The following is a 12,715-nucleotide window of genomic DNA, read 5'->3' on the forward strand; positions in this document are numbered from 1 at the left end:
GAGTCAACCAAGAAACTAACAAACAACATAAACAAATTAAGGATGCTGCCACACTAACCGTTCTAAAAGATGCTAATTGTGCTAACCACTCTGACCCATCTTCTGGTCTCTGGTTCTGGTCACGACAGTCTCCTCCTCTGAGTCTGGTTCTGACTGAGTCCTCTAACCATCTTGATGCTCTCTGCTCTTTCACCTGGAGTCAGCAGGTGGTGAGCGGGGCTCAAGGCCTGAACCAGGTTTAACTACAATCAATATTCCACAAAAAAAAAAAAAAAAGTGGAAAACAGTCAAACCCAAACCGAATCCACCACAGGAGAGCCATCTGCCTCCGTACTCAGCTCTGTGTCCGGTTTCCTGCTGAAACCAGCCTGAGGTGATGCATAACAAACAGGTACATGCACGCATGCATCTCTCTTTGCGGCTCTTATTCAAACTTCCAGCGCTCAACTGTATTTTTAGCCTTTGACTGAGCCTACGTACCATTTCAGCCATAACATCCAGAGGAGAGAAGCTCTCTGCAGGAGGAGGTCCCACAGTGGCACCCAGGCTCCCTGAGTGGGGAGAAGAGAAGAGAAGAGAAGAGAAGAGAAGAGAAGAGAAGAGAAGAGAAGAGAAGAGAAGAGAAGAGAAGAGAAGAGAAGAGAAGAGAAGAGAAGAGGGAGGGAGGAAACAGAGATGTCTACAGTAAATTCAATCTTCTGCATATTTCTACAGTAAAACATCACATCAGCTTTTATCTTTCATATCTACAGTGAGATCTCCACCACAACCACGAGAAATTATGTTTATATACAACTAAACTGCATCAGCAGCTGGATCAGGGTCTGTGTGTGAAAATGTTTGATTTATGTATCTGGCAAGTTACAAATACGTTTAAACTGAATCAGTAAAATATTCACAGACAGCATGTTTGTTTTCCAGGTAGATATGAAGCTGCTACACACCAGAGGATTTTCTGATAAACTTTGATTACTCAAAATGGCCTTAGTCTAGCAGTGTTTAAACTCTTGGAAAAAAAACATTTTTTAAAGCAAATAAAAGCATCTAGAAAAAAGAAACAGACACCAGTGATAATAAACTCTTTTTCACAAGCCCCCAAAGTGTTGTGGCAAGCAAACCTATATAAATGAGAGAACCACAAACTGAATGAACACAACATTAACATTAATTTTTCTCTAGGGGATCAACCAATGCAAGGACATCATTTCTAAATAAAACCCAGACAGTTTGCAGTCTGAGCTCATTATTAAATATGCAGCTTCATCCATTGAAAAACTTAATTTCCTGTGAACATGAAGCAGCCACAGCTCATGCTTCCTACGAACCATGTATGCAGTTGAGTTGTATATAAACATCATTTCTTGCAGAGTGTTGACTGGAATATGGTTCGACTTATCTGAGACTTCTAAACTGAGAGTGAGTGTTTGCTACATGCAAATCCCATTTATGATTATGCAACATGTTAAACACAAAGCATCAGCATTAATCACATCAACCCATCCACCTACAACACTTCTCCTCCCCACTTCTCTGCAGGGAGAGAGGTGGGGAGAAGTCTACATTTTGATTTCTGACTGCCACCGGTTATTTTATCTGCTATGTGAGGAGATTCACAAATATAAAAATATTAATAAATCAATACATCTGACTTGTTCTTGTTGACCTAGATGTGTTAATACTGGATCTGGCAGGTTTAATGTTTTTGGAAGAGTTCATGAGGATGACTCTGCTTCTGTCTCAGAGTTGTAAAAATTACACTTTTCAAAACAAGATTACACGATCACCTAAGGCACGACAATTTACACGATGTCGAGTAACGCACAGAGGATTTGACCTAGAATTAGAGCTGATGCATAATTAATGAGCTTCCTGTGCAATAACTGCATTCAAGATTTATGTTCAACAGAACCTGAGTACACAGTAATGTTGCTGTTGAAGCGACTGCCTGTGCACTCGTCGAATCTCTGAGGACGGGCAGCGATGGGAGGAAGAGGAGGAGGAGGAGGAGGGGGGGGTAAAGCAAACAAGTAAACATCAGAGGATCAAAGATAGAATAACAATCAGCAATTCTGCTCTTTCCACAGTCGAGTGTCCTCCTTGTTGTCTCGAGGCACCACAACACTTAAACAACACAGGGCCAACTGCTTCGGAGCTGTCAGTGTGCGTGTGCGTGTGTGTGTGTGTGTGTGTGTGTGTGTGTGTGTGTGTTAGAGTGAAAATGGGTTTGGAAGGTGAGCTAAAAAACAGAGAGGCAACTGAAAGACCCGATACTGTTTCTCCTTCATTCCTTCATGTGAAAAATGTGGGACTGTCATCAAACCAAACCAGTGATTGTACCAAACAGCAGTTTCTGAAAATAAAACTTTGTTATATGGACACCAGATTGAATGTAGCATAAAATGGTTGTTGTGATTTTGAAATCTTTATTAATGGTGACAGTATATATAGTGTTGTTCTGAAAATTGAGGGGTGGAGCCGAGGTGTAGAACCTGGACTGGGCCATAGGCTGAGGAGCATCATGAACGATACAGCACACACACACACACACACACACAGCATTCCTGATGTGTACACATGGATGAACACTAAACATTTAGGACATTTCAGCAGCACAGTGAGTGAGACACAGGTTGGAAAATCAATGAGTGAACATTAAAGTTGTGACGATTACATAAACACACAGTCCTTTTTAAACAGACTATTTTTTTTTTTTTGGGGGGGGGGGGGCATTCATGCAGCAGTGATAAATGCAGGTTAACTGTGTTATCTCTCACCTGATAATAAGTTATGTGTGGTCATGTTCAGATATTTCTGCTACTGTAAAATGTTCTTGGTGTTTGTGGTGTTTAGCTCACTTGGTAGAGCTGCCGCCCCACGTAGAGGCTACAGTCCTCACTGCAGGCGGCCCCGGTTCGAATCCTGCATCGGGCCGCCCTTTCCTGCATGTCATTCCCCCTCTCTGCTGCCTGTCTCTCTCTCTCTCTCTCTCTCTCTCAACTGTGCTATCAATTCAAAGGCATTAAAAGTCCCCAAAAATATACTCAAAAAGAAAAAGAAAAAAGTTTAGAGTCTCTTATCAAACCTGTTTGTTTAGGTTGTGATTACAAATCGTTATCAGACCATTTGACTGAAAAACTCTGTTTTCTTTCATTCGGGCTCATAAACAAACTGCTCTTTGCCTCTCGGCCCTGTACTGTAGATGCTGCACTTCGGAGTTGATGTGGAGTGTAGTAGACAGGTGATAGTGAAAACAAATTCCTGTATTAGATACATACATACAAATGAAATCACAAGAGAGATCACAGCAACAGCTGCTCACTGAGCTGTGTGGATGATCAGAGAGTGTTTATTTCACCTGTGAGGTACTACAGTATAAACAGACCTCAGAGAGAAATCATCTCAGAAATAAAACTACGTCGGTGAAGGGAGCTGCAGTTATCTGTGTCAACCGGTTCTGTAAATTCACTCATTATGTTCAATATTTCTACACTGTACTATAATATTATCTGACACTCTGTGAGCATCTCTGTGCTGTGTCTTACACTTCACCTGTCAAACACTCCTGGGTCACATTTAGGCCGTGATAACGTCTCATTATTTCCGTGACTTCCCAAGGAAGGTTTGTACTAAATCCTAATCTAAACATATTGTTACCACATAAGCAGTCACGCCCTCACATCTTAATGCTTCTTCTCTCATTCAGGTAACATCTGTTGTAGGTGTTTAGATGATGCAGATGTGACATGATGGACTGCTGACTGTCCATGCTCCTCCAAATCTGTGCCATGTCTTCAATTTACTCACTGTCGGTTTCACAGCGAGTGACGCTCTCATGATGCTGCTAAAAGACGTGTAGTAACCTCACCAACTGAACAGAAAACTGAGCGGATCTGAAGTGGCCTTGAGCACCTTTCTCTTTATGAGATGAAACATACTGTAAAAATGAGCAGAGAAAACCTCTGACTTTGACACGTACACTCTGACAGACTGGATCTAAGATTGCCAGTGTGAGCTTAATCAAAGAGTTTCATCAAGTGCAGGCACAGCAGCACATTTCAAATTACTATCGGCAAAAATCACAGATAAATACTTTGCTTCCTTTTTCATGTGTGATTCTTTTTTTTTTCTGTGTAGCCACCAGTGGAGGAAACGTTTCAGTTTCTGCTTTGAGAGAGGGATTAAAACCAGAAACATGAGAATCAAAGCAACAGAGACACAAACCCCCGTGACTCACAGCTGCAGCCCTCCCGCTCATTTTAATTGGTCCAGCCCATCGATGCAGGCGCCAACACAAGATGCTCTGACAATAAGAAGCATCCGCATCTGCAAAACTGGCTCCAGTTCCCCAGGACAGGTTTATATTTCTGCACCGGCAAAAGTCAGCACAGACATGTTGTTTTCTGTCTGTCTGTCTGTCTGTCTGTCTGTCTGTCTGTCTGTCTGTCTGTCTGTCTGTCTGTCTGTCTGTCTGTCTGTCTGTCTGTCTGTCTGTCTGTAGCTTCCTTTGTTACAACTCTTCAGTGAAATGGGATTAGATCTTAAGGGGCTATAGGGTCAAAGTTTAAGGTCACAGTGACCACAAAAAACACACACACACACACACACAACATGATACTGAGAACTTTTCAGGGGAATATCCCTTCACACTCACAAATATCCACTGTACTGCAGTGCATTAGGGCCATGAGAGAGGCTAACATGTTACTGAAGTTACAACATTTTGGCTTGTTACTGTGTCAACCAAGTGTATTGAACTTAGAGGATGTGAGACTCCTCCCTCTCTTATATAAAAATAAATACTGGTTGACTGGTTATGACTGACTTAATTATATGTAATTGTTGTATTAGTCACATTTACATAATAAAAGGTCACGGTATCAATGTCATCATTATTGACACACGAAATATTACAATATCATGCAGTATTGTTCTCTTCCACCACCCCTAGTTTTTATAATGAAAATAATCAAAATTTACCCAGAATTCATTGTGCTACAAACAGACTTGAGCAACAGATGAATTTAAACTCCATCAGGAGTTTGATTAGTTGTTGTATTTAAGTCACAGTCAAAATCTTTGTGAAAGCAGCCCCCACTGAAGACGACAGACGACTTGTACAGCTGAGCAGTGACAAGCAGACAGATGTAAAGCTGGGTGGAGAAGCCCTTTAAGCAGCGCTGACACCCACAGCGTCTGAACAATGAAAAGTACTCCACCTACTTGCAAATCTCTCCTTTGTTTCTCAAACCTCCACAAACACAAAGACGAGCGTTTACCCAAATCACACACGATACATGTGAGAAATGCAGATGACGGACTGAAGCACTGTGCCGAAGCCTCTGATTCACCAGCTCCTCAGGAGGCACCAAATGGGCTTCCCCGTAATGGAGCCCATGATATAGTAGGTATCCATGGCGACTGCATACCCATTTCACTGGTTCTGAGCGTGGAGACGTATTTATAATCAAACTAGGATTTCATGCTTTTGTGACCTCGGTGTCCTGAGTGGAAGCCTCAAGCTTCATGATTGGAGAATCTGGAGGAGGAAATAGAGCACACGGAGGAATGCATCTAGACACACAAACGCACAAATGTGCTGCTTTGCATCAATAAATGATGGTTAACAGTTGCACATGTAGCAGAAACAAAAAGGTTAAAAAGCACTGCTGGACAAACACACCACACAACAACAGCTCTGCACATCTCGCCCCCTGCAGAACTCCAGTCAAAAGAGAAAGCAAGTGTATTAATATTGATGGCAAATCTGTAGAAATCTAATCAGCCTGTCACACGTTTCTCTGGGGGGAACCTGAAAAATGAACACAACGCAGTTCTTCTGTCACTGTTGTTTTTTTCAGTTAGTGACAGCAGGACAATGAGTAACCTGAACAACCCATTTAAAATCATTCTACATCCCTCACTGTGCAAATAGCATACTCCATTTTAATACAAATTATGGCCATTCAGCGTATTTGCATCCCATAATTGCCTCACAGTGAAATGTGAAGGAAATGCCAAGGCACAGGAAACTACGGTAGATAGAAGGTGGTGTACACACACACACACAGCAGAAACATTATGCTATATAGAAAGAACATGACGGGATGAATTCTCGAGCACAGCACTGGTTTTAACCTTAATGTAGAACCAACAGCTGTAAGCTACAAGACATTAAAAATATAACCATAATCACCTGTAGCACCTTAATTCTCAGCCAGTTGTCCGTTTGTCACCATGACAACTTTACTACACGCAAGCTCCTGAAAATTTACAAATGTGTAGTTGAGGTAAAAATGAGTCCATGGGCAATCTCACTTTTTCCACTATAGCACTGCTGCTCCTTGCTGAAACTTTTAGGAGCGACATTCAACGCAACACATTCATGTGTTTTTCTATTTTAACTGTATTACTGATATACTGAAATAATGAATAGACAATTTACAAAAAGCAAGGCTCCAGTCTAACTTTAAAGCCCCTGTACAGACTTTTCATTTAGTGTTGATTTTGGCAGCCCCAGTGGACGAAAGCGGTGGTGTTTTGCCGGAATGAAGACTGCATTTCCTACTGTCATGAAGACGTTTGTCTGGCCGGCGCGTGTAGACTTGTTTTGGAAACGTTATTTTTTTAGCAGCTATCTGCAGCGTGCGTAGTAATGTATCTATTGGTATGGTTTGGTCAGTGGTCCGACCCGACCATGCCTTCCAGAGGTGTAGAATTAGACTACTTAGAAATAGCGTATCTTCACACTGATTGGCTCATTTGCTGTTGTAAGTAACAGAGACACATCAGCAGAAACCAGAGACTTTTGCGTATCCAGTTAAAAGCTCTGTACAGGGGCTTTAATTACTCAGAGCATTGAAAAGCTGGAAGAGAAAGAAGGTTTACAAATCGATTTGCAGTTACTGACATTTTCCCATTTTAAATGTAGGCCTATTACTGATAAGTGATGCTCAGTGGTCCAGTGGTTAGGGAGCACATCCCATGTTGGCATGCCTGAAGTGCTGATCACCAGTTTGACTCCTGACTGAGACAATCTTTAACACATTTCATTCCCCCAGTCTCTTTCCCTGCTTTCCTAAATCTACACTCTCCTATAAAGGCAAAACTATTCCTTCCCAAAAGATATTCTATATTACTGATAAATTATTTGGTAATGAATAGACAACTTAAAGAAATTACAAGTTGTTTCAGAGTCCCAGTGTCAGCGAAGGAGCAAGAACCAGAACTAAACAAATAAATTCATGTACACATGAGGTCTGTGGGGATTGGTCAGCAACTTTACTGTCATGACAGCATCACAACAAGTCAACAGAACTTCAAGACCCTCCTCCTCTCATAAGAAAAAAAAGAAACAACTTTGTTTTTGGGTCACACAAATACCACACCCAGCCAACAGTCATTTGTTAAACTGCTCCTCAGCTACTGTATGTTGTAGCTCTGATCTAGGATTAAAGATGGTAAAAACACCATCAACAGAGGGAAGGTAGTTGTTGAAGGTTTGAGGCATCATCAATGCAGCATATATTATTGGACCATTAACATTCAAATTCATTAATTTCCCTAATGAAGTTCAGTTTATGAGCCAATACACCTGAATGAGACGTTTGTGCATGTCAGGACTTTGTCACCTGCTGGCAGTTAACACATAAAATCATCTCTAAAACGTCAGAACACGAGTTCATGTGCAAAGGACATGGCAGCAATGGAGCGCAACACAGTTTTATATTGGGCTCTTACAAGCCATTAGCACCACACACACACCCCTGAACACCATCTCTCCATTACCACTAACAAAACGCCACCAGCAGAGATGAAGCCGATGTGTGAGGGAGAGCACGGTGTGTAATCTTGAGGCAGAAAGCTTCCTCTTCCTCGCTCTGCTTCCTGACTGCAGCAGAGGAAGTTGGAGGTGGACATCTGACATGTCTCTTGTCCTGCAGCAGTCACTCATTTGTGAGGAAACTAAATTGAACCACTAATAAAGGCCTGTGAGTAGCGCTGCGTATCACCAGTCCACTTTTCTCCTGATGCTTCCATCATGCAGACAAACAGGTTAAATGCCAATTAAACATGTTAGATCTAAACTCCCCTTCCAGTACCACGGACAGCACCGCTCAACCGGGCATGCCCAAAGACTTTTTCAAGAAGCGTCAATATTTCAGAGAAAAACTGCAAGATTTTAAAGACTGGGGAAACCAAAAATAAATATGTGTTTTAGGTTGATAATACCACAGGAAAACATATTATTAACCACTCTGTCAAATTTGAAGGACTAAAAAAGTCATTATGCATCAAAGTTGACAATAAATGAGCAGCAATCTGTGCCTCAGGACGATGTGGGTGTGTCCGCTGCAGGCAAAGAAACACGCCCCATCGCAAGAGAGCTAGGCTTAATCATAGACTGTATATAAACCTACTGTAGCCTACAAGAACGTCTCTGATACGCGTCGTCATAACATAAAGAAGGGAAAGTGACCAACATACCCCCACACATCCGAGTCCTCAGCACTGACACAGCTGATCAAACCTTCAGGAAATATTTCTTACCTTCACTCTTGGTGTCTAAAACAGTCAGCAGCAGCAGCAGCCATGCAGCTGCAACAGGTTATAATCCACCATGCTGCTCCTGTTTACATCTCGTTCCTGGTCAGCGTGTTTTGTCCATTTACATTGTGTGAAAAAAATTAAAGCAGAAGTAAGCGGAATGTTAGTGTTAATATAAATCTTAAATAGTTCTATATTCCGACAGCAATTACTTCTATAGAGCTCCGGGAGCTGACGTCACGCAGCCCCGAAACTGACAGCGACGCCATTTTGGCAGGAATCTGAAGATTTTCGTAGAGTAGATACAGGGGAGAGCCAGGTGCGGAACGAGAGTAACAAAGCGATTTTCTCCGAGCCCATACAAGTCTTACATGTATAACTTTGTCAGCATGTAGTATGACCTAACAGAACTGCAAAACATATTGAGGATACGTCTCACTTTGACCGAGTTACGTTCAAGAACCAGCCGTTTTCAGTGACAGAAAAAATTCACTCCACCTTAATTTTTTTTCGATCGATCAGCTGTGTTTACCGTCTCAGGTGTCATAGTTATGATGGTTAGACCATAGACTGTGGGTTAGACGGATAAATTAGTCCTCTAACACACCCTAAAGCTTGACATGTCAGGGTTTTTCAGTATAGAAGCAACTAGGTTTAAGTGTCGGGAGTCACTGTGGGGAGTAACCATCCCTCTGCACATTGACAATGAGCCTGCCTGTCACTCTGTCGGTACCGCGGTCACACTGTGTGTGTTAAACAGGATTAATTAAAACACACAACGTAAACAATGTGACTGTATATGTAGATAGTGCGGGAGGAGGGCAGACGTGGATCGGTGGACCAGGAGAACAGCTGCACAACATTTTGGCAGTAAAATGGAAGATTTTAAGCCGTCTGTTCACATGATCTCACTTTAATTCCAACACATTGGACTTAATATATATAAAAACTAAATAGATTAAATATTACCGACCCTTATAATGCCCCTGGGGTGCTTTTCAAAAGTATCTCCGGCCGCCGGCGGACGTCCCAGACCTGCAGTATGCGGACACAGCTAAGTTAGGCTACCTGATCAACTTTGCATCGCGCTGCTCTAAAAGCATACAAAAGCCTGGAGGGTTACACATGGACGCAGTCTGGCTTTGTGATGAACGTCCAGCTGTGGAATCTACCAGCATAACCTGCTGTATCCTCACTAGAAGGGTAAGTGTCGTATCATCCCAGTTAAAGCAGTGTAGCATGGCTAACGTTAGCTCGTAGCTGTCCGGGGTGCTGTCGGGGTGCCGACCGGGAGCTCTCCCCGGTGCTGATCAGCCCGCGGCGGGTGCGGCGGATGCGGCGGTGCGCTGCGACCGGCTCTGGGTCAGCTTGGAAAGGCTGGAGGCGAAGGAGACTCACATCTTATATGTGTTTGCCTCTTTCTTTTCTTTTTGTCACCGTCTTTCCTGCTTGTGTCATTTTGTGGAGCACAAAGAGCATAAAGCCGGCTTTTGTATGCTTGTAGAGTAGTTGATCAGGTAGCTGTGTCCAGATACTGCAGGTCTAGGACGTCCTGTTCTGCGAAAATATTTTTGAAAAGCACCCCGGGGGCATTATAAGGGTCGGTAATATTTAATCCATTTAGTTTTTTTTATACTAAGTCCAATGTGTTGGAATTAAAGTGAGATCATGTGAACTCAGACGGCTTCGGCGCTTACAGTCAATGCTTCGGAGCTGGCCAGTTTCCTGCCAAAATGGCCGCTCGAACGCTGGAGGTCACGTGGGGTCCGGAGCTCTATAGAGTGTTTGGTCTGAAACACGGGTCTGTCAGTCACTCTGCTCTGCTGTAAGCCGAGGAGAAAACTTTCCTTGTATCCTACAACCTTTATCCAATGAGGAGAGAGAACAGCATAAAGGGGCGGTCCTCTCTGTGTGTGCAGCCAAGGGATGCGCGTGAATGTGGTGACGTAGGGACGAGGGCGGGGACTGCTAACTCCATCGGCTGACAGGAAGTTAGCCAAAACCACCGGATCACTTACTTCTGCTTTAAGTTTTTTGCTAGCTTTAGCTTCAAGTGTCCTGACAGGAGAGGTCGACACGAGGAGACAGTGAATCATCTCTGGCAGCCGACACACCCCCACCATCCTGAGAATGCTGCTCATTTATTGACAACTTTGATGCAGAGTTTTATATATTTAACAACTTTTTTAGTCCTTCAAATTTGACAGAGTGGTTAATAATATGTTTTTCTGTGGTACTATACACATAAAACACATTTATTCTTGGTTTACCCGGTCTTTATACCACACAAGGATACACAACTCGGCAACTTGTGACCTTTCAATTAAACCACCATAGCCGCGCATGAGAGACAACAAGCAAGACACAGCTGACAATGTGACGCAGTTACTCCCATGTATATTAAAGTCCAAGCACAAATCTCAAACAAAACGTCTCACATCAATAATAAGAAAAGCAGTTCAATTCAGTCAACAGAAAGTTCAGTTCAACTTTGCCCATAAAAAAAGCCTCCAAGTGACTCCTCTCCCTCAACAAGAAGTCTTCAGGTTCCCCCTTTTTTTCCACCATAGTAACTCCTCTTGGCATAGAAGATCTCTGTGGTAGCAACACTCTCCAACAGTTGCCTAAATACCTTGTAGCCGGCAAAACTGGCAAGCTGCTCAGGTGCATTTCAATCCTGTCTAGGCTCCAATAATCCGGTTTGGGTCCAGGTTTACAATCCACAGGACTTTGTGTAAAAGCCAGAGATGCTCATCACTGAGGAGATAGATGTAGGGCAAGGCAGGCATGTGACGCTACTGCTCCAGTATGGTGAGCCGCCATCTTGCCTCTTGCCGCACCAGTTTTAAAAACAGGTGTATTATTGGGGGGATGCCATTGGATGTCACACCTCCAGCCCCGGAGGTTTGAATCAGCGGCGGACAATTAGGGAAAACTTTTATTCATTCATTATTTTCATGGTAGATCACCAAACAATACTTAAAGGACAATTCCAGATGAATTCAACTCGGGGAGTCGGGGGTGTATGTTCCTATCATTTCAGGTCTAAAAGAAGGAATCTGAAGATTTTCAGTTTAATTGCTCCTGTTTTGCGGTAGTTGTGTCTGTCCCCGCATCGCCACGGCAGAAATGAATGGAAGCGGATGCAAGTTCCGCTGCTTAGGCTGTTTACATCCCTCAAAGCCGCAATTTTTTTTCCACAGACAGCGTCAGATGGCGACTCAAACATGCACCGAGAAGTTTATTTACTTCAAGCAAGCCGACATGTTTGTAAAACTAGATCTAATTCAAAGTCTCCCAGAGTCTTGCGCGAGACCCAAGTTGCCGTGCACGATGTGTTCAGGTGCAGTGGGAGCTACTGTTTGTGTCATAAACACAGGAATATCAACTCTTGACTTGCTTCAAGTGTACATTTTTTCCCACAGACACTCAAACATGCGCCGAGACGATTTTATTACTTGAAGCAAGTCAAGAGTTGATATTCCAGTGTTTATGACACAAACGGTAGCTTTCCCACTGCACCTCAACACACCGCGCACGGCAACTGGGTCTCGCGCGAGACTCCGGGAGACTTTGAATTAGATCTAGTTTTACAAACATGTCGGCTTGCTTGAAGTAAATAAACTTCTCGGTGCATGTTTGAGTCGCCATCTGACGCTGTCTGTGGAAAAACACTGCGGCTTTGAGGGATGTAAACAGCCTATGCAGTGGAACTTGCATCCACTCCCATTCATTTCTGCCGTGGCGATGCGGGGACAGACACAATTAGTGCAAAACAGGAGACATTAAACTGAAAATCTTCAGATTCCTTCTTTTAGACCTAAAATGTTAGGAAAATACAGCCCTGAGTTGAATTTGCCCGGAATTGTCCTTTAACAGTGTGTAGTTATTAGCCGTGATGACATACTGAAGACTGTGCAAAATTGTTTTGAAAGAGCAACGGCCAACCAGAATAATTCAACACTCAGCTGAGCTGACCAATGGTGTAACCTCACTCACTCACTCAGTCATGGAGGTTCATGATGGTCCAGCAGTCAAATGTTTTCCTTTAAAAGAACAAACTCAAAAAATCATCCCTCCACGGGGACCTGCCTCCAGTCATTCCTGTCTGTCACAGCGGGTGGACGCCATCTGCTTTTAGGAGGAAAGATACAGGTAAGAAGCTCAGAGC

At 43.1% G+C, this 12,715-nt stretch overlaps 1 protein-coding gene across 4 annotated transcripts in view; it reads right to left on the reverse strand.

Annotated features, from left to right (window-relative positions):
- Positions 1 to 12,715, reverse strand: part of LOC146990132 (SH3 and multiple ankyrin repeat domains protein 2-like) — a 233,315-nt gene that overhangs the window by 214,822 nt on the left and 5,778 nt on the right. For all 4 annotated transcript variants that reach the window (XR_015035061.1, XR_015035060.1, XR_015035058.1 and 1 more), the window contains exon 2: positions 481 to 551. Coding sequence is in view for 1 of the 4 variants with exons in the window: in XM_085769271.1 (XP_085625397.1) it covers positions 481 to 492 (12 nt within the window). In the remaining 3 variants the exon portion in view is untranslated. The remainder of the gene's footprint in view (positions 1 to 480; positions 552 to 12,715) is intronic.

The sequence above is a fragment of the Trachurus japonicus genome, chromosome 3 (genome assembly GCF_045865225.1).
Source record: "Trachurus japonicus isolate A0001 chromosome 3, Traja_1.0".
NCBI lineage: Eukaryota > Metazoa > Chordata > Actinopteri > Carangiformes > Carangidae > Trachurus > Trachurus japonicus.